Source organism: Lonchura striata, chromosome 5 (genome assembly GCF_046129695.1).
Source record: "Lonchura striata isolate bLonStr1 chromosome 5, bLonStr1.mat, whole genome shotgun sequence".
Taxonomy (NCBI): domain Eukaryota; kingdom Metazoa; phylum Chordata; class Aves; order Passeriformes; family Estrildidae; genus Lonchura; species Lonchura striata.
In genome coordinates this window covers 23,087,471-23,112,900 of record NC_134607.1, presented here as the reverse complement: position 1 = coordinate 23,112,900, position 25,430 = coordinate 23,087,471, and the positions used below count along the sequence as shown (strand labels likewise).

General features: G+C 47.1%; 3 protein-coding genes across 11 annotated transcripts; 1 reads left to right on the top strand and 2 right to left on the bottom strand.

Annotated features, from left to right (window-relative positions):
- Nucleotides 1–25: 25 nt before the first annotated feature.
- Nucleotides 26–7,472, bottom strand: KCTD17 (potassium channel tetramerization domain containing 17). Of its 6 annotated transcripts, none has more exons than XM_021554098.2 (7): nt 7,073–7,472; nt 6,344–6,452; nt 4,512–4,603; nt 3,494–3,589; nt 2,990–3,115; nt 1,658–1,794; nt 26–759 (listed from the first exon to the last, which is right to left on the bottom strand). In XM_021554098.2, exons 1-7 carry the CDS (start codon nt 7,277–7,279, stop codon nt 738–740), a joined length of 789 nt encoding a protein of 262 aa, XP_021409773.1. In that variant the 5' UTR covers nt 7,280–7,472; the 3' UTR covers nt 26–737. The 6 variants fall into 6 exon arrangements, with proteins under 6 accessions (XP_021409773.1, XP_077639516.1, XP_021409774.1 ...); XM_077783390.1 differs by lacking the exon at nt 1,658–1,794 and adding an exon at nt 2,126–2,270 and having other exon boundaries at nt 7,073–7,466; XM_021554099.3 differs by having other exon boundaries at nt 1,731–1,794; nt 7,073–7,466.
- A 114-nt stretch (nt 7,473–7,586) lies between these two features.
- Nucleotides 7,587–16,532, bottom strand: MPST (mercaptopyruvate sulfurtransferase). Of its 4 annotated transcripts, XM_077783387.1 has the most exons (6): nt 16,331–16,532; nt 15,986–16,064; nt 15,508–15,581; nt 13,524–14,176; nt 12,803–12,918; nt 7,587–7,714 (listed from the first exon to the last, which is right to left on the bottom strand). In XM_077783387.1, exons 3-6 carry the CDS (start codon nt 15,546–15,548, stop codon nt 7,604–7,606), a joined length of 921 nt encoding a protein of 306 aa, XP_077639513.1. In that variant the 5' UTR covers nt 15,549–15,581; nt 15,986–16,064; nt 16,331–16,532; the 3' UTR covers nt 7,587–7,603. The 4 variants fall into 4 exon arrangements, with proteins under 4 accessions (XP_077639513.1, XP_021409764.1, XP_021409767.1 ...); XM_021554089.3 differs by lacking the exons at nt 7,587–7,714; nt 15,986–16,064; nt 16,331–16,532 and having other exon boundaries at nt 11,918–12,918; nt 15,508–15,731; XM_021554092.2 differs by lacking the exons at nt 7,587–7,714; nt 15,508–15,581; nt 15,986–16,064; nt 16,331–16,532 and adding an exon at nt 14,599–14,656 and having other exon boundaries at nt 11,918–12,918.
- Nucleotides 14,788–23,517, top strand: TST (thiosulfate sulfurtransferase). The gene is made up of 2 exons (XM_021554093.3): nt 14,788–15,373; nt 23,039–23,517. The coding sequence occupies exons 1-2, from the start codon at nt 14,788–14,790 to the stop codon at nt 23,335–23,337; spliced, it is 885 nt and encodes a 294-aa protein (XP_021409768.1). The 3' UTR covers nt 23,338–23,517.
- Nucleotides 23,518–25,430: the final 1,913 nt, after the last annotated feature.

Genomic DNA, 25,430 nt, shown 5'->3' with positions numbered 1-25,430 from the left:
GCCACTTAAAATGAGAGGCAGCAAGGAGGAACAGACTGTGAATTTTATTCAGGAGTCTTCAGACACAGCAGTGAAGCAAACACCCCGCTCCCCAAAACTGGGATCTGCTTGGTGCTGGCTGACAACATCAGGTACCAGCATGTTCCTGGTACCCAGGCAGCACATCATTCTCCTCCTCACACTGCTGGCACAGAGCTGCTTTGGGGGACAGGGAGGGAGGCACCAAGGAACGTGATACCCAGCACAGGGACACCTCCGAGCAATACAGGTGACCCAGGAAAGGACGATGGCTCTGCATTTGTCCCCAGGCCACAAGCCCACACCAGTTGCCTGCAACAGTGAAAGGGCAAGGGCTGGTTCTTCCACAGCTGCCACCACCTCGGTCCTCAATTGCATCCAGGGTGCTCAGGAAGGGACCGTAGGCTGCAGTGGCTGATCGCTGATGTCCCCACCAGGGGCCACTGTGACATTAAGGAAAGCCAAACTGCCAGGCATAGGAAGGGGCTGTGGGCTCCCACTCCTACAGCAGCTCGGGAGCTCTATGGAGCATCTGCCCTCCTCCAGGGCTGGAAGCTCAGGCCTCCGAGTTGAATTGGTAAAAAAAAATGGCTGCATGTGAAGAGTGAAAGGGGCCAGGGGCATCACTGTGGGACAAGGGACTGCCATAGACTGCAGTACAAAAATAAAGATATAAACAAAAAATGAAAAGGCTGGAGCAGAGTGTTCAGATCACATCCTCAGATCTCTGGCTTGTAACAGCTAGAGAAGGAGAGAGAAAGAGAAACACAATCAATGGTAGGAAATAAAAAGCAACTGAGCATGGAGGGGAGAGTAAGAAATGGAAAAGGGGAAATGACAGAGGAAACACAAACAGAAGAAAAAGAAAAGAAATGAGGGTGGGAAAACAGAACAGAAGAAAGAAAAAGTCCATGTGATTAACATACACTGAGTCTTAAGATAACACTCGGGTCCCACAGCCACAGACAAGAAGGCTTTCAAATAGAGGGAGAGAGAACTGTCAGCCAGCTAACAAGTGCTCTCCATCAGGACCAGTGGAGATTGACACTGAACATCTCCCATCTAACATGAGCATCACAGTTTTGCAGTATGAAGAGGAATCCTCCTTCTAACACTTTCCATACCCAGCCCCATGCATGTCACCAGCCAGCCTTCCTAAACAGGAGGCAGAGCAGAGAGGCTCATTTTGCACACAGCTGTGAGAACATCTGCAGTGGGGACCAGCTGGTCCTCCTCTGCCTTTACCACCTTCCCCACTGCACTCTCATCCTGGTAGAGCCAGTGGGTGAAAAGCCCAGGGAAGGGAAAATAACAAACTGCCTTCTGCAAGCTGCCCGGGCTGGCAGGCAAAGGAGCTGCGGACGGCAGTCTGGAGAAGCGATCTGGCATGCATGTCACGCAGACACGTGGCAAAATTCCACCCCTTCCCTGAACCACCCCTGCCTGCTTTGCATTCATTTCCACCCCTCTCCCAGCTGCACTTTCCTTTCTGCTGCCAGAGCCTCTGGTCCACAGCCATAGGATCTGCTTGGCAGGTAAAGGCACGTATAGGATCAGAATATGGAAAGCCACCTTAGGGATGAGTCAACCTCACACCTCCCTCCTTCCCCTCCCCAAGCTCTACAAACCAGGGCCATACCCACAAGAGGGAAGTGAGTCACTCATGCAGAGCTCAGGCTGGCAGGAGCTGGGAGTGCAGACAGGTAACATACCTGCAGAGGAGGAAAAGTGAGGAGCAGAGAGAAACAGGGCCCTGGGCAGAGACCACTCTGAGCCCTGAGGGACAAAGAGAGCAGAGGGAAGGATGCTGGAGGCTGGCAAGTGGGGCAATGTGGGAGGTAGATGACAGTGCTGGGATGGACACGGAAGGGAGCAGGAGGGAGGGTCCACAGGAAGAGAGTTTAGCACAATCCCGAATAGATGGACAGTCTGCAAATAAAAATAAAACCGTAGATAAACCAAACAGTTAAAAATACAAAGCAGCAGCCATGGTAACAGCTCTCCCCTATCAGCTTTATCTCCAGAGAGACTCTAACTCCTGGAGAGGACAGCCCCCACACCCCACACCTGTTCTAATCCTTCCCTGCTGCTAGCTGTGAGCTCTCACCAGAAAGGTGGACGAGTCTATGCCTGGGGGGTTATTTTTATCATTTTCCTCAGGGATTTGCTGCACCTTTCTCCTCTGCTTCTGCTTCTGCCTCTGCCTCCTCCTCCACCTCCTGCTCTTCCTCCTCCAGGTCCTCCTCTGTGTTCTGTAGCCCAGCATGTGGGACAAAAGGAAGAAAGAGTGGAAATACTTGCAAGATGAGCCATGGCAGTTCTTTCTCACACACAACGGAACAAAGTAATTTTCATAACACTGAAATAAAAAGGGACCTTTCCCCATGGCCAAGATAATTCTAGGTCAGGGAACAGTGAGACTTGTTTTCCTCTGGAGTATCACATCAGGTATCTAACCCACTTACAAGTGCTGTGACCCCACCATCCAACAACTGCCATCAGTTGCTAGTGCTCCTTCCTGCATCCTGGGTGTCTACAGAATGTCATGCACTGCCACATGTTTCTGTCTTTCCCTCAAAAGGGGAGCAGGAGATATCTGCCCCTCAGGCTGAGACTCAAAAAGGAAAGAGAATGCTGCAAAACCTTCAGGGAAGTAATACCCTATAGGCAGTGACACAGACAGAATGGGCATGAGGAGGCATGAGGGATGCCAAGGTTAGAGTAGCATGAGAGGTGCCAAGGTGACTTGCTAAAGCCATTTGCCACACACAGCCACACACCACCCCTCCAACACACACTCTCCTCCTTTTGGGCAACCAGTGTAATGCCACGGTGCTGAACACCAGGACAGGCCCCTGTATTTCACCACTGAGGTGCCCCACTGTCTCAAGGGTGAGTGAAAAGAGAGAAGGAGCAAAGAGCAAAGGATCTCATAGGCAATGGGAGCAGGCCATAGCAAAGTTTATCTCACCTTGGCTTTGTGGCTGGCCTCAGAGCTCAGGCCATTGGGGGAGTTGTACAATTCCTTGGAGACCACACACAGGAATTCTGTCTGATCCTCATTCCCATAATTATAGGATGAGCCAATGTTCACAAGCTAGAAAAGATGAGAGCAAGAATCACAAACCTGTATTCCTGGAAACACTCATTCCACCTGGGGAACAAGGCAGAAAGCCCACCATGCAGCACTGAGTCCAATCCATAATCCTGTTGGAAAGCCTCATAACTAAGCTGAGGAGACAACACAGAGAACCAGGAGAGAAGTCAGACAGGATGCAAAGTAGTCTAGTCTCACACAGTATCCTCTAAACCTCTAGAAAGGGCAAGAAAGAGTCATTGATTGAGCATGATGGCTCAGTCAATGACTTCCCAGTATTCTCAGAGAGGGAAGGAGCCTTGCTTGGCAACTGTATGGTATCCATGATCTTTTCCCCAGAAGGCAACTCCCTCCCACCCTGCTCTGCCTTATCCATACCTGCTCAAAGCGCCATCCATCTGACATAGTGGAAACCATCTGAGTGAGCTCCTCTTCCTGGCACTGCAGCACACGGTAGACATGCTTAGGAGGCACCTGAGAGCAAAATTGCAGAGCACACTGACTACAGTCACATGCTAAAAGCTGTTCCCCTCCTGCAGAATGAAGGAGTAATACACCCTTCCTTGACAGATCTGTCCTCTCCCCCATGCCCCAGGTGAAAGGGGAGTGGAAACCACAATCCAGCTTTCTCCTGTGCTGTCATTGGAGGTAAGAGCAGTATCTCTTCTGAAAAGCAGGGACTGAGCTGAGTGCTCCTTGCATTATCCCCAGAAGATACCGCCCTCTTTTGATGGGGAGTATGCACTTGTAAGTATAAAATCATTTTTGCAAATGCAACAAATGCTGATGGGGCTTTGCAGCACAAAGTGACTGTGCTGCTGGAGGCTTAAAACCTGAGGCAGACAAGATGAAAAGTGAGATAGTAGACAATCCTCCCTGTAAGAAAGATTTTCAAAGATTCCTGGCCAAGACAGGTTGTGATTGTGCCACAGGATTGACTCCTTGTCTGCATTTAACTCTTTCACAGCCATCTCTTCACCTATTTCCCCCAGGTTTCTCTACAGGTATTTCCATGCTCTTCATTGTTATTACAATCCCAGGACTACCCACACCAGTCCTCCTCTACATGACAGGTTTGCTCTCCTCACAAGCATTCCTCTATATCACACAGCAACCAGCTACCTTCTTCCAAAAGCAAGAGGAGCTTCCTTAGTTTCAGGGGCTACATCCAGCATTAATTCTGGGATGTAAAGCAAGACTGCAACTTGCTTATTGTAACTACATTCATGGGTGGTAGCTTGTCCCCTTCAAGATTTTGCTGCATAGAGATTAGCACATAATCTTTAGTTACTTCCTTCCATTCCTTGCTGCTTCTCTCAAGTCTTCTCTCCCTCTAGACTCACCTCTCCCCCCTTTTACAACCCTGCTTTCCCCACCCCCCTCTATCTTGCCATACCTGTGTCACTGTGTAGTCCTTCTCCTCCATTCGATCCTTGATTATTCGGATCAAAGGACCAATGTTATAGAACTCGGCCTCTTCAAGGATCCCTGAGAAAGACAGACAGAAGGACCACAAAGACAGAAAGTTAGCAGTCCATCTTTATTTTTGACTTGCAAAAGATCAATTCTGAGCTTCACAAGGTCCGTAGGGAGAAATTATATTACTGCCTTACTTTTTAACAGGCGTGAAACCTTTACTGCAGAGAATTGAAACTCGGCCCTCTGCATCTTGTTTCTAATGCTCACCCCAACTTCCTTATGCTGCCTGCTACTTCACAAATAGGCACTGCCAGTGAAGGCTTGTGCTGAGGACTGCTAATACCTTTCCCAGACACCTGGCCAAGGAGAACAACTGCATGCTCCAGTCTCTCTCAATGACCATTTTTCTGAACTTGCTCAGACTCTCTTATTAAGGCAGGAAACCAAAACTTGCGGTTCTGACAAGTCACCGAAAGACCCAAGAAAAGCCTAACTTGCCTCCTAGGCCACTTGGAGTTGCAGCCCCATATGACTTTATATGATCTTTGGCTCTCTTCCCTGTGCTTCAACTTAAAGCAGGTAAACAGAAATGGTTTTGTTTTTTTCTCTGGGGGTGTTTTTTGGTGGTGTTTGCATCCATCACCTCTCTTGAGACTCACCTGTTTGCTAAAAGGCCTTCAGGAAAAGGGAAGTGGTTCCCAGAAAGTCAGTGAGGGAAAGGTGGCTAGAAGCCAACGCTCACATGTCCCCCGGGCAGTAAAAAGAAAATATATATGGGGAGATTGATCCTTCACTACCTGACACACTCAGACCTCTTCTGTGTCTCTCATTCAGCAATGAATTTGTCTAATGGGTTAGTTTTACACCAGTCTGAATGTTTGCAGCAGGATAAAAAAAAAGGCAATGCAAATGAACTGGACTCCTATTTACATTTCAGATTTGATATTAAAACCTGTGGATGAACTCTGTCTGACCTCAGGATTACAAGAAATGTCAAGTAGGAAACACCTCAGAATTGTGTTTACTACAATCCTGTATCATTAGTTAGGTATATTTTTGGATTTATAACTGGTAAGACTATTCTGAAGAAAATTTCCTTGCTTTAGGTAAAAATGTATAAGAAAGGCAAGAAGACAAATGACCATGCAGAAACTGTGCTTGGTAAGGGCTGGACAGCACAATTTGTATTTGGAATTGGCTCCTTATTAGACCCTAGCATCCAAAAAATAACAAGGCACTGTGGACTGCTGTCTGGTAACACTGTGATGTCACCAAGTCATCCTATTGGACCCACTGTCAACCTCAGGGGAGGGACTGGTTTGTCTGACTTGCTCCACTGGAACTTCTGCAGTCCACAACCCATGAGAGCACAAGCAGCATACAGTGCACATCACTGATTAATGATGGTCTTTATTACAGTCAGTAGAAGAGATGAGCTTGGTTTTGTTTGGTCTACTGGGCTTTCATTCCTAATTAGAAACAGACATTAATAGAAAATTCAGTCATAAAGCCTGGTTAAAAGTAGATCAGGAACCAGTAAAAAATGGTTTATTGAGGCTCTGAGATCTTGCCTACTACTGTCTTGGTGACATCTCTGATGGACAGTTGTGATGCCACACCTGCAAGGATGCCTTCCTCACGCACTCCAAACCCCTTTAGTAAAGGAGACATCATCATGCTTTGCAGGGACAGCTCTCTGAAATCCTCCCCCATCAACATCCACAATGAGAACGAGACGGACAAGGTTGACCACAAGTCCTGTTTTTCCTGACTGTGGTAAGTGGGATCCTTCTGAATTCCACAACTCACCCTCTTCAGCCATATCTTTATCCAGGACCAGCTTCCCATGACGGAGGAAATTCAGAATCGGTCCAAAGTAAGTGGGATCCCGATCTATTAGGTATGCACCAGTTTCATCCTAGCAACAGATATAGATCACAAGGAGGAAAAACCCAAGGAAAACTGTAATCAACTGTAAAATGTCCTAGAATACAAGAAAATAGACACCTAAGCAAAAATGTCCACTGTTTCTAAGATTCTTTGGAAACCATGGGTCCCTGAGTGTCCCTAGCCAAATCAGTGCAGCTTACACTTCAACTCCTGTATTGGTCTGCTCAGCATGCCCACCTCAGCATAAATCAATCCAGCTGAAAAAGCCCAAAAAATAGGCCTCAGTCTCTTTGTGCAACTGTGCATCCCGGCCTGGTGTGAGAGAGCAGAGATCCCCTCAAAGGAACAAGGCTGAGTCAGGCAAACACAGCTGGGAAGTAGACCCAGGATGTGGGGTGACAAAGAGGAAGGAGAGCAAGAGCAGAGGGGAGATGGCCTCTCTTTTCCCCAGCTCGGGAAGGCAGGTGCCAGGCTACAACAAGGGGGAATCTGACAACGGGAAATCCTTCCCGGGAGGGGGGCAGAAAGAGCAGGCATTTCTCACTCAGTTGCTCCTGCAGCTGCTGGGGTCTGGCTCCGTCCCTGAATCCCTCCAGCCCTCCCCAGGCTCGGTGGGGCACGGTGCGGGAGGCAACCCAGCTGCCTTACCCGGTCCGACTGCAGCTCCTCGCCCTGGCACAAACGACACAGGAAAGATTTCTGCTCCCGACACAGGGTCTGCCTGGTGGTGAGGAAGACGGTGCCCCCGACATTGAGCCTCACCCACTTGGCCTGGGTGCCAGCGGGTGGCGGAATGTCCCAGGTGCAGCGTAGCCCCACAGCGTCCTGCATCTCCTCCCTGCCCTCCATCCTCATCCTCACCCCCACCTCCCCCACGGCGTGCAGGGACTGCCGCAGGTGCTGCCTGCCGGAGAATGCCGGGATCTGTAGTTTATCTGCCTCTCCCTCCGCAGCAGCCGTGTTTCCCGGGGACCAGGATCTTCCCTGTGACTACCAAGGGAGTCCTGAGAGGACGAAGGTTGCTCGGCGCTGGAGGATATCACTGCAGCTATTGGGGTGGGCAAAGCGACAGCTCCGCAGAGCTGACACTCCCTGGCTTTTCCCCTGTTCCCGTTTTCACAGACCATGGGCCAGTCAGCACTCCGGAGGTACAGGGTGTTATGCAAAAATCGTCGGCATTTATTTCCACAGACGTCCTCTCTGGCTCATTAAAAGGTTCTGGGAACTGTAGTTTCGCAGGTTCATGCACAAAAGGGTGATGGGAACTGTAGTTTTCCCAGCTCGCTGTTCCTGCAATGAGGAGGCAGTAATGAAAGGCACTGCAGCACATGACCTCAGCCCTGCAGCTGGTACTCTGCCAGCTTCCAGACCTGGCTCTTTTCTGCAAGCTTCCTCGGAGACAGGAAGCATAACCTCAGTGCTGTACTTCACAGCATTCCCTTCAGGACTTCCACCACCCAGGCTCACCATTCAGTGTCACATCAGTTGCCACACTTTCTTGCAGCAAAATATGCAAACAGTTGCCTTCTTGCTAACATATGTAGGGACAGTTCTGGGAAATGTATTTTGAATCTGCATGAAGTGCTGACAGGGGGCAGGAATAATTTTTTTTCCAACTCAGAGGAGTTGCTGACCCAGCAAACTCCCGCTCTGGCCTGCTCTACCAGCACAAACCCCCGGCATCCTTCCCCTGGGCTCCTGCCATCCCTGTTTGTGTCTCGGAAACAGTGAGCTCAGGCTGTAACTCAGCTCTCTGTGGAGTTTTACCTCTGCCTCAGGCGTGTATCACCCGCCAAGGCTGATGTGCCAATCTAGTGTAATAGAATCTAGCTCTGCCTCTGGCACTCGCTCCTGCCAGGCCGAGCCTGGTGCTCAGCAGTTCATGCCCCGGGGGACTCTGTTCAAATACACTCCTTTAGCACGGACACAACCTGAACAAACTCTCTCCAACAGCTCTGTTTTTCCCACTCCCACCTAAGTACAGCTGTGCTTGCCAGCAGCTGGAGCACAATAAGAATGGAAAGGAAACATTGGTGTTTCACCCCATTGTGGCTCAAAACCTTCCTCCACCTAAGCAACTTCCTGGCTCTTCCTTGACAAGGCAACAGCAGCATTGCAGAGACACACAACACTTTTTTTCTTGCATTTAGATCTTAGTGCCTTTGGAGGTGGGGCATTATTGAGTGAAGGGGCTGGGTAAAGGGAAACATAATGTTTCACTCTTACGCTCCTTTTCTTCTTGTCCTTCCTTCTTCTTTTACTTGCAAATCACTCCCTTTTATCACAGAAGAAGGAAGCATTGCCCTTCCCCCAAATCACCCAGGATTTCCTTCACAAAGATGGCATGTGCACTTTGCTCCTTCTGTGGAGGAGTGCCAAAGGGAGGAGAGGAAGAGAGGGCAACATGGGAGAGGTTTCAAGATTGCTGGCCTTCAGCTAATTTGAGTACAGAACAATTCAGCTGGTCTAGGCTGTAAACTCAAATAATTTTGAAACAGCACTAGAATGACCATTAACAGAGCATCAAAAAACATTTTTGTCTACCTATATGGAGCAAGCTCTGGCCGAAATTACTGCCCAGCCCTGGGACCAGTCTCCACTGAGCAGTAATATGCATCAAAAATGCTCAGACTAACACTGACTCGGGCTGAAGCGTCACAGTGCAACACAGCTCTGGGCTGTCAGACTGCTGTCCTCCTAATTCTGGCTCTGGGTCAAACCACAGCAAATTGGAGACCTCTGCCCTGCACTCTGGTGTGTGAGAACTACAGGATCCTGTCTGTGCTGGCTGCAGCTCCAGCATGGAACTGGGGTGAGGACTGTGGCTCTCCAATATGAATGCAGCAGTTGAGTGGCAGCCTATAGCCCCTTATCTCCCCCTGCAAGAAATCTGCCTTTAATTTTTTCCCTTTTATCAAGGGTTCACCCTCTCCTCTTCCTCCTCTCATATCCCCTCAGCCTCTTTCTCCCTTTTAGGGTCCATCTCTTGTTCTCAACACCTTCTTTTCCAACCTCCCCCATGACAATGCTGCTTATGAGTCCAGGGTGGTCTATATTCAAGGCATACTTTGTTCCATCAATACCAGTCTCCACTTGTGGCTGGAACCTGTGATGCTCTGACATTTTGCTAGTAAGCCAACAGTGAATCAGGCAAATAAAATTCCCTACAGTGGACTTGGGGGTGGACACAGTTGAATAATAAAGTCCAGCTTGACTGCCAGCTGAGCCAAGCATTTTGAAGCATGAAGAGAAAGGCCCCATGGCATATAGGCAAGCTAATCTTCCTCCAGCTCCTTGTGCTGCACGAGATCTGTGAGCAACATACCTGAATTCAAAGCAGCATGCAAAGCCTGTGTGTGAATGTGCATCATGCAGCACCTTTGCTGAAGACTGCTGGGAGAAGGAGACAGAATGGTTGTGTAGCACTTGGCTGTAAGCTGGGACCAGGAGAGATGGGAGGAATATGAAATGTCCCTGCAGGCAACACCAATTACTATGGCTCATGCAGTGCTTGGGGCAGTGGTGCTAGTAGAAAAAGGTCTGCTTTAGAATTTGGAAAAATTTGCAGAGGAACACAGTTTACTGGGAAATGAAGCCTTAAATAGTGAAACCTCACTGCTAGAGAGGAGGACAGAAGGAAGAGGAAGGCAGATGACAAAGAAGACAAGTGAAGGACAGGGGACTATGGGATTACTTTTGACTAGGCCAGACTGCACAGAATCCAGACCTCCTTCAGGACAAAAGTATTTCAGATAGTAAAATATACCAATAAACCAATAAAGAATTTACATACTGGCCTGGGATTCTCAAATTTATATAGACCTGTAAAAACTCTAGTCTAAAGGTGGCCACAGGTCAGTGTGACCTTCCTCTTTCATCAGGGCTGTTGTTTAGGCTACCTTTCTGGCTACCATGAGACCTATTCCACCAAAGATACGCTATTACAAATTCTCTGCAGCAAATTTTCCACAAGAAAGTCATGAACATTAGCGATTTGCATTATATCTACTTCTCCCCAGCTTTTGGTTCCTATAGGAAACCCACCCACTGAGTCAGGGACATAAAGATCTGCAGAACATTTATAGTCCTGGTGTAAGTCCCCTCAGCTGTTCCATATGTCCAGTAGCATCTGTTATAGCTCAAAATAGGTTTTTCAAGTCTCCAGGCTTTGAAAACATTGTCTTGGTCTTCACAACATTCTCAGTGCTTTGCATGCATCACCAGAAGGGATCCAAACTAAAAGGAGGGGTAACAGCAGAAGACACTCTTGGATAGATTTTTGATACATGATATTTGAGGGAATACCCCAGAAAAACAAAGTATCTTGCTGTGGGAAAGACGATCTCAGCTTCTCCTCTGTGAAGAAATGAAGGCAAAGTTAAGCATCTGGGAAAAGATTTGCTAAAAGCTGGGAAGAATCACTGAGATTTTGCAGCAAAAAATTCAGCCCGAGAAGGGCACTTGAGTATTGCCAAGCTTGGCATAAATACCAGAGAGAGGGAAGGGCCCTGCTAGATGTCATCAAGCCACAGGAGTGAAATGTAGAGCAAAGGGAGAGGGAAGTTTTCCACGTAATTTGCAATCTCCAGGTGGAGATCTCCAGGCTGGGCTGTGCCACACACCTCCCTGCAACACACAGGACAGAGAAAAGCATCTCAGTCTCAAGAGGAAGCAGAGAGATTCCCCACTGACCTCCAGGACTGCTGGGTCAGTGGCAAAAAAAAAACCCATTGCTTAAGATGCATCAAAAATATTTTGGAAGGGCACACAAGAGCCAGCTCCCTGCATCTATTGCAAATAAGTCTGAAACAATATTTCAATTTTCCTAATAACTAAATTTCCCTGGAGAAACAGAGCAGTCACTCATTTGGCCACATAATCATAAAATCAGCCTATCTGTGTTGTTTGTTGTGACAAGGGTCAGAAGTAAGTAAGCCAGAAGAGATGCAGTCTTCTTTTTTTTTATTTTTGTGGAAGGTTTCTGTGGGATTTTTCGTTTTGTTTTGGGCATTTTTTGTAGAGGAGAAAATCCCAGAGAGAACAAAATCTTGAACATTATCAGGGATACCTGGTGTACTTTCAATTTTTAGACATAAAAGAAAAATGTCTTGGGGAAAAATAGGTGCCAGTATGCACTATTCCTCTGAAGGTCTAAGTTCTACAAAGTTTGTAGGGTAAGGCTGCATGGCAAGAATTAAAATACCCATGCAGTCCATTTTTCACAGTGTAAGCTGACATCCAGTGTAACCTACAACTGTAGACTTTAAGGCAAAAAAGCAAATGGACAAGGACCAAAAGCAGATGGTGCAGAGACCCAAGAGAGAGGCATGCCATTGTCTTTCCTGGGTCAAAGAGCTTGTTGAGGATAAGAGGTGTGGTTCTACTCAGAGAGAGAAGGAAATATCTCATTTGAATCTCACTGTGGACAAAGTGATTCCATAAAAACAGAACTCCTGAAAAGTATTCACCTAAGCAACACTCAGGTAAGTTCAATTCAGCAGAAAGACCTTGAAACATGTTTATTTACATTGTTTAAATCCCAGAATCGTTTCTTTTTCTCAAGGGGGATTTTGGACCATGGGGCTACAAGACTGGCTTAAGTACACACTGTAATTAGAGTCCAAGTACAAGAAGAAATACAATTCAAGTCTCTAGCCTAAGTGCCAACCTCAATGCTATATTTGCTCATTTAAGAGTCATTTCTTTCCATAAAGTTTTGCACTCAAAGTGGCCATAACATACATGGGTGGGACAGAAACAGAGGACATGATTATGAGGCACAGTTATATAAATATGACCATCTCGTGAATGAGCATGACTGAATGCTTTGAGTCAGGAGTTTGGCTTAACTCAATTAATTCCCCATGCTGGCAGCAGCACTCTCTGCCATCCATCTGATACGGTGAAATGGTCACAGAATCACAGAATGGTTGAGGTTGGAAGTGACCTTGGGAGGACATCTGTTCCACCCTATCTGCTCAAGCAGGGTCATCTAGAGCTGGCTGCCCAAAACTGCTGTCATCTTCATCCTCCTAAGCAGCAGCAGGGTAAGGAGAAAGTGCCAAAGCACCATGTGCGCATGATTTTTATCCAATGCCTTCATCTCAAGACACTTAATCAGGAATGCTAAACCCATCTTTTCCAAATCCTATTTCAAGGCAAGCTAAGTGCACAGCTGGGAAACAATGCAACTCATTACACTGTTTTCCCCTTTCCCTCAGAAATAATATTTTCAGGCTGCGCCCTCATGTACCATTCCACCCAGGCCCCATCATACACTGCAACATCTGGCTTGCCACAGAGGTAGGCCCCCAGAGCCACATGGCAGGCAGTGACCCCAGAGCCACATGTGGCTACCACTGGCTTTAAGAGGTCCACCTTCTTCTCCTGGAACAGAGTGCGGATCTGCTCAGGGGTCTTCTCTAAGCCAGACTCTGTGAGAAAATCAGTGAAGGGGATGCTTGTCGACCCAGGGACATGACCAGGCTCAATTCCTAAAGAAAAAAACAATACAGACAGGAATTAATCTCTATTGTCTGGGACAAGTCTATTGCAAAGCCTCTTCTGTTTCACTGAGAGGAATATTTATTGCTTAGAGTATTTTGTTAAAATAAGTACATTTATTTTTGTTACGCTTTCCTTTACTAGATTAGTAATTACTCAGGAAGGATGGCTCTATGTGTAACCTTCATGTTACCACATGGGCACAACCTGTCAAGTTCCATTCTTTCCCCTAGCTCCCTCCACATCTTTCTCCCCATCAGGGCAACCCACACTGATGAAGCACCTTCACAGACCATTCTGAGGGGAAGAGTAGCACCAATACTTGAAGAGACCAATGAGAATCTTTGGGATGTATCAAAAGCTATGTTCCTCACCCAGCCCCTCATGAGGACAAAAAGATACATGTCTTCTCTACTGCTGAATTTTCAAAGAATAGCACTTGCTAGTCAAAAGGAGGACAGGTGGACACACTGCCTGAAGTCCCATCCCATAAAAGACAGCCATTATTTCTTAGATTATCTCTACAGAGTCCAAGCGATGGGCACCTTAAATTAAACCCCTCTTTATAATGCCACTGTCTCAGAAGGCACATTACCATCTCGGGGCTCTGGCTCTACTCCTCGGAACCGTCCCGCAGCACGGGCATCCACTAGCTGGAAGCGACGGGAATCCAGGTTATCTAAGACGTCCTCATATGTTTTCACCAGGGACTTGTCCAAGGAGGCATGGAACTCAGATGGAGCTACCTGGGTTTTCCCAGAGCTAAGTGCATTCCCCTCTCGCTGCCAGTTCTTCAGGCCACCATCCAGAAGGGAGACAGCTTCATGTCCAAAGACCCGGAACATCCACCATACCCGAGGTGCTGAGAAGAGACCTTGGTCGCTGCCATCATACACCACAACATGGGAATCATTCCCCACACCCAGCTTCCCCACATACTCGGCAAAGTCATTAGCTTTAGGCAGCATGTGATCGTAAGGTGAGGTTCGGTCACTGCACTGGTCAATGTCGAAGAAAACCGCACCAGGGATGTGGCGCTCCTCAAACTCTCGCTTTGGATCACGCTTCATCTTTGGCAAATACCAGGATGCATCCACGATTCTCAAGGCCAGGCCAGCTTGCTGGGACTTGATGGCTTCTGAAAGCCATTTTGCAGACACCAGAGCTCGGTAAAGGAGCTGTTGCGACATCGCTCCGGAGTCCTGGCTGAGATTAGCCAATTCCTGGATTCTGTCTGAGTCCACCTGACTGCAGAAAGTAGAGAGTCACAAATTAGAGACCAATCTTCAAAAAGCAACTGGACAAAGATGCATTTTGGGACCCGTGTCTGCAGTGAGGTGCTGGCTAAGCCTACAATGAAATGCTCCAGCCCCGAAAGTGGTTTCCGAGAGCTCATCCCAGACAATGCCCCGAGCGGGTCAGACACGGCAGTCTTGCGCCCGGCCCCACGCAGCCCCTCTGGCCCCATCCAGGGACCCCAGCCAGCGCCGAGAGCGGCCAGAGCGGAGCGGGGCAGCCCCAAGGACCAAGCGCTCGGCGGTGAGGCACGGCCCCACGCCTCTGCCACCCCGGAGCACACCTGCAGCCGGGGCCGCACCGGGGCCCCGCCGCCGCCCGCTGCGAGCCCCCCGGCTCGGCGGGGCCGCGCTTGCCGCCGCCTCGCCCCGTACCTCCGCGCTGGGCCTCGGTGCCCGCCCGCCACGGCCGCCGCCGGAGGGCGGGAGCGCTCCCGGCGGGCCGGTCCCGGCCGTGCGGCCGCCTCCGCGCCGCCCCTCGGGCCGCGCCTCCCGCCGCCATTTCGTGCGTGTCGGGCGTGTGGGCTCCGTGCGCGAGGGGAGCGCGGCCCCGCGGGTCCCGCCATGGCGCGGCAGGGCCTGAGCCGGGCGCTGGTCGCGGCCTCGTGGCTGGCGGAGGCGGTGCGGGCAGGGCGGGTGGGCGCCGGCCTGCGGGTGCTGGACGCCTCCTGGTACCCCCCCAAGGAGCGAAACGCCCGGCAGGAGTTCAAGGAGAGGCACATCCCCGGCGCGTCCTTCTTCGACATCGAAGAGTGCCGGGACAAGGCCTCCCCCTACGACTTCATGCTGCCCAGCGAGTCCCACTTCGCCGACTACGTGGGGGGGCTGGGGATCAGCAATGACACCCACGTGGTGGTGTACGACGGCGATGAGGTGGGCACCTTCTATGCCCCCCGCGCCTGGTGGATGTTCCGGGCCTTCGGGCACAAGGAAGTCTCCGTGCTGAATGGTGGCTTCAAGAATTGGGTGAAGGAGGGGCACCCCGTCACGGCGGAGGTCACCCAGCCCACCCCGGCTGTCTTTAAGGCCAGGCTGAACAGGGCCCTGGTGAAGACTTTTGAGGAAATGGTACAGAACGTGTCGTCCCTAAAGTTCCAGGTGGTGGATTCCCGCCCCGAGGGCCGGTTTCGGGGGACAGAGCTGGACCAAGGTAATGGAGGTGGGACTGGCACCTGCCCCAGGATAGGATGAATGTCAATATTAAACTGGGAGTAACAGCTCCTGACAGCCATCAAACAGATTTTCCTAATGCACGGGCATGCCTCAGCCCAACTCATTGATTACCTTAAGGGATCCACAGTTGCACGTTCAGACCCCAGTGCCATCACCGAATGCTTTTGTTGCAGTTGGCTATAAAGCTGCAGGAGGAAATAGCAGAAAAGGGCTGCGGTCATTTGGTTCCAGGATCTCCTATTCCACACCCTGCAGAAGTTTATCAAAATGCAAACAAGGGAAGCGAGAGCTCCCTGGGGTTTGTTCAGGGTCCTATCTAAAACCAGCAGACACATAAAAACTATCAGTATTCATACAGGCACCCCCCACCATAATGAGTGCACAAGCAAAAGCCAAGGTTTTAGGTAATACAGTAACCCAAGGGACATTCTCCTTATCACTCTGACTTCCAGCAAATAGAGAATTTGCTTGAGCTGATCTTTGTTCTTTTGCTTATGTAAGAAAAGTCTGAAGTCTTTAGTGAATGTATGGGGTGTCAGCCTCTCTCTTTTAGGCCCCAAGTTACAGGAACAAAAAGTGATTTCATTACCTCGGTGAAACACTGGACACCCAAGCGGCCGGGGTGGGAGAAGTCCTGTGCAGTGGGGACAGCAGGTACGGCAGTGTGCCTGGAATGAAATTCAAGTTGGTTAAAGGAGGCCCTTGCTGTGTAATTTAAGCCTTGGTGTATCCCAGAATAACCTCCCTTCTGAAAGGGTGTAAAGGAGACTTTCCTGACTGACCAGTCAGGAGGCACTCTGGCAATCACACACCCACCACCAGAGACTTAACTTCTGGGACCAAAGCCCCTTGTCAGCAGGCAGTTCTGAACTGATGGGTGCCCACCTTGACTACCTACATGCCCCACACACACACTCAGACCGGGTTTTCTTACCGTCTCGAGCCTGGGTTTTCCTTAGCAGAGCCTTAAAAATCTGGTTCCTTAAAGCAATTTCTTAACAGTACAATAACACAGAAACAGCTTGAGCTCCAAGAAGGGACCTAAACAAAGGAAGCACTGAACCTTTATGCTCTACCAGTCTGTAGGTGACAAAGTCCTGGCTCTTCCTGCTGAGTCCTCGGATCCTACTGTGTCTGGTCACCTGGCTCTGCCACAGGTCCTGGGCCCTCTGTTGTGCCAAGGGTCAGCACCAGTTCCTGGCCTCTTGCCTGGCACTCTCTCAGCCCAGAGCCTAACCTGTGGCTGACACTGCAGCTGCACACCGAGCTGTTGGCACTGAATATGTTCCTCAACAAGGGAATCACAGAAATGGTTGGAAGAGAAAGAGTTTCTAGAAGAAAACACAGAAAAGCTCAGCAGCAGCTGTTGGGTCTGAGCAGAGCCCACCCTGCCAGAACATGCAGAGGGTTTCTGTGGTCCCCAGGCTGTGCTGCCCTGCTGCCCCACAGGTTATCATTCTGTCCTGGCTGTTCACATGGGTGTGTGTTCCTGTACAGCCAGTTAGTGTGACAACATGTCCTGAAGTACATTCCTGCATTCAAACTTCAGGAGCATTTGGCTGTAAATGTCTCTGTATGCATGGGTGGCCCAGGTGTCTACAGGGAGCCCCTCAACATATTTGACCTGCAGAAAGACAATGTGGGAGGTGGGAAAGGTAATGGGAGTGATGGAGGAGACTGTGGCTGAGGAAAGGGAAAGTTAGGCTTATCACTCATTCTATTTCTTCTCCTACTACAGCCCATCCAAGTGAAGGTTGAATTTTAACCTCGAGATGTGACTAAAATGCTCCTTGCTGGGAGCTGGTGGATTTTGCATTCTTTCCCAAGGTGAGAGTTGCCACCAGATGACAAATACCGCAGACCCAACAGCATCTTCAAAACAGATTTTTCCTTTGAAGTGAGTCAGCATGGAACAGCTTATTTGTGGTGGTCCAGTTTTGCTTCCCACAGCAGATCCAGCAGGATAAGCACTCCAGCTGCAGCTGCTCATTCCACAGGAGCTTGACAGCTCTCTGAATAAAGCTAGCCAGTAGCAGCACATCAGCCAACAGTGGGTAAAAGACAGTGCTTACACCTAAAAGAGCAATTTGAAATCAATGCTGATTAATTGCAGGGGTCACCAATCAGGGAGGACGCAATTTAAAGAAAACTAATGGTCTTCAGGTTAAGGAACTTGCTGCCTTCTCAGGTGATTTCAGCTTAATTATTGCTTTAGTTCTTGACTTCCTAATTATGTCAATTAATCTCTCCTGTTCTGTGAACTTCATCTCTAGAAGAGGCTAATTACAGCTGACTCTTTTGCTTCTTTAGTTTTTCAGTTCTTTGTGGCAAGAATTAATTGTCCCTGCTTTACTTTTATCCTTGCTGGGATTTAGACCTCTGTACTGGTTAAGATAAGCCATAGTATAGGACTAGTTTTTATTTGCTGGGAGAGGTTCACCAAAGTTGCCAGAGTGGAAAAGAATGGACATATCTATAGGCCAGGTCTCATAGGTCTTAAATGTGGGTATTGCCTTGAATGAAAAGCTTGGATGATCATGCAGAGTGTGTAGCATAAGCCAGACAGATGTGCAGCCCTGACCTATGCACCAAGTAGTTTGAGGTGTCCCTGTACAGTGCTCTGTTTCTGCAGGAACTAATAGTCCAGGGCTGATGATAAAAATAATTACATGACGGTTGCCAGCACTGATTTCTGGCTTTCTGGCTGTTGGGCACTTGAAACTGATGAACAAGAATTATAGTTAACCAAATGCATACAGAAAAGTTGAGAATTTCTGAATTTTTTTTTGCAGACATCAGAGAAAAGAGGGGAAAGTTGCCAGACAGGAACTCTATCACCTAAAAAAAGAGAGCAAACTCAAAATCATTTAATGAACTTACAGGTATTTTCCTTCTCATTCTCAGCCCTGAAGTAGTCCTTGTCTGCCTTCTGCATATAGAACTCTTCAGATTTGGCCCATTTTCCCAGTTCTCCATCCTGTCTGCCCCAAACATAAAGCTTTTGCTAATCTTGAATGCTCAATGGGAATGAGAATGAAATGTACATTTTCCTCCCCCTCTCCTGCAAGAGGATTCTGCAGCTGGGAGTGGACTGGCTTTGCTTTGATCATGTAATAATACTTGGGACATAGGAATGGAGAGTGAGAGACTTTTATCAAAGTCTGTTTCAACCCACAGGAACCTACGAGGACTTTCAGGGAGCTGGCTAGGACCAAGCTTAAAGTGTTCTTTAAAATGTGTTCACAGTAGGTTAGACAAGATCAGTAATTGTCCCTTCTGAGACATACCATTTGAATGGAAGAGAGAGATAAACAAGGAGGCAACAGAGGAGGCATTTGGAAAAGAACTATCTGCAGCCAGCACACTCCAAAACCACAGGGAGTTAAATATGGGCTTAGCAAATTTTTTATCTTTTTGACATTAAGAAATTACATCTGGAGCTTTCATCACAAAGGGAAGGCTAGAGAGGAGGGGCTGTGGTCTTAGATAGATAGCCAACAATAAAAACAATATGTAAGCAGTGAATCTAACAGATGTGGAAAAGGGAATTAAGTAGTGAAGAAGATAACATATTACAGGTTATAAATTGTGAGGAAGGATTGCCAGACACCAAGCTGAGTGAGACTTGGCAAAATGAATTAAGTAACAAAATCTTCTGGAACAGAGTGAACAAAAGAGAACAAGGAGAGAAGGAATAAATAAGGTTGCTGTGCAGTTAGCAGGGGTTCCAGGTGGAAGATAATTGGTGTGTGGTCTCAGCATTATACTGAGCCCTGAGTCTGTGCTACCATGTTTCCTTCTCTCCTAAGGATAATTCTGCAGAGCCAGGAGAGAGCTAACCAAAAGATATCCCCATGCTCTAATCAGTGAGGCAGATTATCTTGATCCCAAATATGTATCAAAAATCAGTCCTATCACATTGGAACTTCATGAGACAAGAATTTGATGCATTTATTCAAAGCATGGTTCTGTGGGAGAGAAACCATTGCGAACTTCATATTTACAATAGGGGGTACAGCACAACCTAAGCAGCTGCTGGTCTTCTAACATGGATAGATTGGGAAGCTTTCAAAAAACTCTTCAAGAAAAATTATTTTAAACCAAGGCAAAATTGAGTAAAATATATAGGTAGACTTGCACTTCACCCAAGGGCTTTATTTCCTTACCAACAGAATTGGTTGGCTAGATAAAAGAAATGGGAACATGCATGTCTGGAAGTTATGTGTGATCTTTTCTTCCAGCCATTGGAAGCACCTACAAAGTAGAGTTGTGTCATTTGGACTTTATTAATGCTTTGGGCTTAACAGTCAAGGGACATTTATTAGGTCAATGTGAGGAGAGGGCAAATAGCACAAGTATTGTTAGATTTTAAAAATTGACTGAAAAGGAGATAAGTGAGATAAGAAGAGCATATACTGAAAGAAAATTTGTGGGTCTGGAAGTTGCCAGCATGGTCCCATCATTAAGCTTCCGTATTTTGTTTTGTATTTTCCTGAATCATTGAGGCTTTGAAAATAGGGACTTGCTGCTGAGATGTGCTTCCCACTGCCATGGGAAGGTCTGAATGATCACACAGGGAGTATTGTGTAAGGTGCCACCTGTACTAGTGTATAACACTACAGAGAGCAAACTCAAATGCTTAGTAGCCCACAGCACTGAACTGCTTGTGTTTCTCCTACAAGCAAATGACCCACATTTGGAAGCAATAGAAGAGGGTAAGACTTTGATGAATTAGTTGGGTGCAGGAACATCACATGTGATTTAGCCTTGGCAACAGCCTAGGCAACTCCTGTCTGCCAACTGTGATGGTAGGAAATGCCATTTCTTTATCTAGAAGCCTGCTGGACACCTAGAGCTGTTTCAAGAGTGGCCAAGACAGAGAAAAGTGTATCTAATGGGCTCTTACTGGGTTTAGGATAAGGACAGGAGGTTGTTGGGAGTGCTGAGGGCTTGCCATCAGTCTGTTAGAGCAATAGCAGAAGGGCAGAAAAACTACTTAGGGGCAGTGTTAGCTCAAGGATAAATGGTGTATGGACTGACTGTAATGATCTGATCACTGGAAATTAATGTTCCTCCTCACATGAGCCAGGAGGAGGCTCAGTGAGCACCAAGAGGTGCTTCAGTGGGAAGTTTCATTACAAGAATCCAAACTGTTTCTGAGATGGATGCTTTTTGAAAAGCAGCTTATAAAATGATTACTGAGTAGCTGGGACCCAGGCTCTGTAGTCCTAGGGTTCCTTCCTGGAGTTTCTGACAGTGACTGCATGAATCTGGTGTGGAGTGTCCTCTGTTTCATATGGGACAGGAGCAGATGTATCCTCTCCCCTCTTTGGATTCCAGCTGCATCCAGCCTTGCCTTGCAGTCCTATGTTTCTCTGCTCTTGACCTAGCAGAGAGAGATTATAAAGTTTTCTCAGCCTCTTGAGAGCACTTCTTAGGCAGTCCAAGGGATTGTGGTTGTGCAGTTTCAGCTCTTTTTCTCAGCTGAACACCCACATATGTAAATAAATGCAGTTTCTAGAGAATTCCCCATCTTTCATCTGCAGAGTGCAAGCACTGGTCTCTGACTCCAACAGACTTTAGAATCTCTGGAGCAATAAAGTCTCCCTATAGATCAAAGTCAAAACTGCTCTAAAATGAGCGTTTTTTTCAGATCTGCTCAACTCGTACCTGAAGAGTTGTTTACGGGTGGTGAATTGTCAGTCTTCAATAAGAAAGGGGTATAAACCTATTTTAAGGTGTGTGAACAGTCTAGAGAAGAGGTAATGATCATGGTGCCTGGGACACCTAGTAAGTGAATCAAAGGCCCAGCAAGCTTCTTTGAGCAAGAGTTCCCTTCTAGTTCATCCTCCAGGACTTCCTGATCCCAGTACACTTCCCAGTGCTTTAGGATAGCTCACAGACTTGTCTATATTGGGGTGATCACCAGGACTGCAGCAGAGATCTGTTGCTGAATGGATCTTTTCCCATTTACTCTGTGGGAAAGTGGTAGCCTAACCCAAGCATGTAAGAGGCTTCAGTAAGCAGCTTTGCAGTCTGAGAACTATATATAAAGTTTTTTCAGGTTTTGCTTTATTTTTTATTTCCTCTCTGTCATACAGACACTGTATTGACGAGTGAGTTTTGCAGTTCTCTGTACTGAAGTGATGAACTGTTGTCTTCTGGAACTGGAAAAAATGTGGTGAAACCATCAGTCCAAAACGCTGTCTCTTTTATTTTTTCTTTTCCTTTTTAAATGTTAGTCCCTGCAGAAGTCAGCAGTTTTTCTCCCAACTTCTCTCAGTAATGCTAAATATTTCTGAAGGATGCATGAGGTGACTCCTTGACAACTGTACAGTATTTTTAATACACTCGGGGAGGATGAATCAAGAGACAAAGAGGGTCCATCTGGAACAGGAAGAGAACTTGTGAAGCTGACTCAGGGAAGCTTTGATTGTCTTTAGGTTCTGTCTTTGTTCAGCAGTGCAAAAATTCCCTTCAGTTCCGTGCCAAAGCCATTTTCCCCTTGTATCTCAGTATGTCATGTTACCACTCTGCATAGTGATGAAACTGCAGTGTCATTATGTATGATGTCAATCTCTGTCTTGGTATAGTTTAATCATTTGACTGTAACAAAGTCAAATGATTAAACTGCCCCAATCACTCCCATCTCCCAAGACCAGTTTTCCCAATGATTTGGGCAAGTAGAAAGCTGCCACTGAAACAGATTTACTATTCATGTGTTTTTTTTCAGATCTGTCTCATTAGAAGTTCAAACCTAGCAAGGAAACCTTCCTTGAAACAGATTTTCAGTGTAATACATAATGGTTTTGGCTCCAGTGAGGCTTGATCCAAAGCCTCTCAAAATGATTGGAAAAGCTTCCATTATTAAGCCATAAGAGTCTGAGTTTGAAGGGTGTGATGCCAACCTTGTCCATTGTATTTTTATATCTGCAACTCTCTAAAGACCTTCTTTTGACATGCAGTTTTGAACTTGCCTGAGGTGGTCAGAAACTCCAACAGAAAAACAGAAGCTGTGCTGATTTCATTCATGAGTAGACAAGAAGTGATATAAAATTTGAATTCTGACTTTTCTGACTCCATTGTCCCAGGATCGCTGCTTCAGAAGTGAAGTGGCTGACTTTAAGGTTGCTTTATGATTTCTTACTTATTTTTCTGAAATATGACTTCTAAGGTGATGCAGGAGTAAACTGTGAACAGATAACCACTTTCACAAATTCTACATACAGGCCGCATTTCCTGCTTCTGAAAACTATATCACTACACACTGCTGGCATACCTGGGGAAGTTTGGAAATGCATTGCTTTATTCCTTTTACCACAGGTGCCCTTAATGCCTTTGTTAAAGCATTTTCTGTGGCGGTTCATTGATTCCTGTTGTATCTAGGGCTTCTTCAGATTTCTACATCTCATTGCTTTCAGTGAGGAAATAGTTTGCTAAATATTGTGGAAGTTTTAACTTCAGCAAAATTGAATAACATTTGTCCTTTTTAGCCTAATACCACTTTGCATCTTCATGTGGAACAAATGAGTCTTTTGGAGGGAGTGAGACTATCTGCAGTGCTGTCTGTAATGTCTGTGTCTTTCATCACCTATGTTAATGTGTCCTTCCTCATGTTTCCTTTCCTGGTTCATTCTTTCAGGGTTGGAATCTGGCCACATCCCTGGTGCTGTGAACATACCCTTTCACTCATTCCTGTCAGAAACAGGGCATGAGAAGAGTATTGAGGAGATCCAGGAAATATTCCGTGAGAAGAAAGTGGATCTCTCGAAGCCGCTGACAGCCACGTGCCGCAAGGGCGTCACGGCGTGTCAGATTGCCTTGGCAGCCTTCCTGTGTGGCAAGCGCGACGTGGCCGTGTACGATGGCTCCTGGTCCGAGTGGTTCCACCGAGCTCCACCACACTACAAGGTCTCGGAGTTGAAGCGCAGCAAGGCCTAGAGGGAGAGCTGTGTCTGGGGTAACACGGTCGAGCAGCTGTCTCCAGCCCAGGGTAATGCAAAAGGGAGGAGGTGGAAGTAAAAAAAAATCGGTTCGATTTTGCCAATTTTTTTGGGAATTATCATTAGGTTTCTATTGAACTTCTGATTTTTGACAATTAATAAAATCTTAGATGATGCATCTGTGAGTGTTTCTAATTCTCTTCTGTTACCTGCGACCTGCTTGTGTTGAGTAAGAAAAGAAGCTCTGCAGCATGAAAGAGAGTTATACTCTGTGCCTGAAGACCTGCAGAAATTCCAGTGGCCTGGTGAAAGATCAGGAGCAGAAAGAAAGCAAAGTCCAGTGCTACAATACAGCACTGAGTATTGGACATGGGAGGGCCAAGTGTGGTTCTGTCATTGACTCTATGGAAGATTTCTTGCCAACCCACCATCTTCCTATTTGGAATGTGGAAAAAGAGGGTACCTTCCATATGGCAACTGGACCCAACCCACAGGGATGTGTGTTGCTTCCCTGGGGTCCGCGTAAGGGACATGTATGGTATCAACTGGTATGGCCCACTAATTATTACCCTCTACTGGTGTTCCAGGTAGGTGGCAACAGGGTCTAGACAAGAAGGCTGAGGTCAGAGAGCCCATGTGAAGCATTTGGAAATGTTAAAGATCCATTTCTGATGAAATACGGTCTCTTTTATTACCATGATTGTTAGGAAAGTCTCCATGAAATCCTGTATGTGTGATGAGAACTTGTGGGCATGGTAATTTAATGAAACATGAGCCTCTTACTCTGCTTCTTGTGTGTTTTTCCAATGAGCAAGGATAACCCTTCTCTACACTGTAAAACTTCATCTTTCCCATGGAGCTGTAGCCCACAGCTCATAGAGGGATGGAGCATTGTTCCCTAGCAACCACCTCTACTCTTCAACCTCCATCCTGCCTTCATACCTGGACTTCAGCAGGACCTGCCTGCTTCTACAAACCACCAGTCACCACACCAGGGATCATGGACCAGGTGAGAGAGGTGGTTATGGAAGAGGCTTTGCCTCTCGGTTAATCATAGATATTTGGAGTTTTTTAATCAATTAAAAAAGAGGAGAGAGAGAAATGTCATTTTCACATCCATGGGGCTCCTCAGGTTTGGAGTCACTAAAACCTCCTCACACTGTGGAGACCCAGTCAAATGTGGAAGGGCTATGAGCCCACTCTTGGCCATGTCTGGAGTCTGGTGAGGGTGGGCAGTTCCCATAGCTGTCTAAGGAGATTTTCTGCTTGAGAAGAACAACCTTCCTTAAAGGCTGCATGTCAGGGGAGTCAGTGTTAGGCTATGCTAAACATTTCGTTCAGAAAGAAAGATCGCGTTTAACCCTCTTTAGCTCTTTGATCAAGATACATCTTCTCTGATTGGTTGCCTGTTGTCCCTCACAGAATTGGTTTAGCAAAGCAATAAGTAGACATACTTCTGTGGTTTCTGTTATCTAGGAGGATGGCAAAATGGCCTCAAGGTCCTTCTTGACCTCAAAATGTGGGGTTCTCTGAGCAGTGCTTTGACTTTGGACCTTCAGAGTCAGGAATAGAATTAAAAATCACAATCACATGCAGTTGCAGTGTTTTTATAACAGTGACAACAACATCATACATATACAGTTACAAACTAGAAAGTAGGAACAGTTGCAAGCTTTGGTGTCATTTTATCCAAGAGGAGCTGGGGAAATTATTGATGAAAGGGATTTGGGAAATGAACACATTTCCTCATTACACAGAAATTCTGCTTTGTTAGAAGAAATGGGAAAGGAGGAATCATCAGCAGACTGGAAAGTTCTTCCTACCAAATATAGTAATAATAACAAACAGACATGTTTTTGTTTTAAGTAGGAGGTGGGAGTTAGCACAGCAGTTTATTTAGCAGCAGCTTCCTGCACTTTGATCATGTGTAAGTGTATGGCTCTTCTTTAAAAAGAAAGCAGAGTGATAGAGAAAAGAAGCAGATCATTCCCTGTGAGTCAGGACTGGCTTCCTCTCCTCATGTCTTGTGGCTCTGTTCTTTTTATGGGAGAGGTTCTGCAGAGCATGCAGCACTGACTCCTGGAGTCTCTG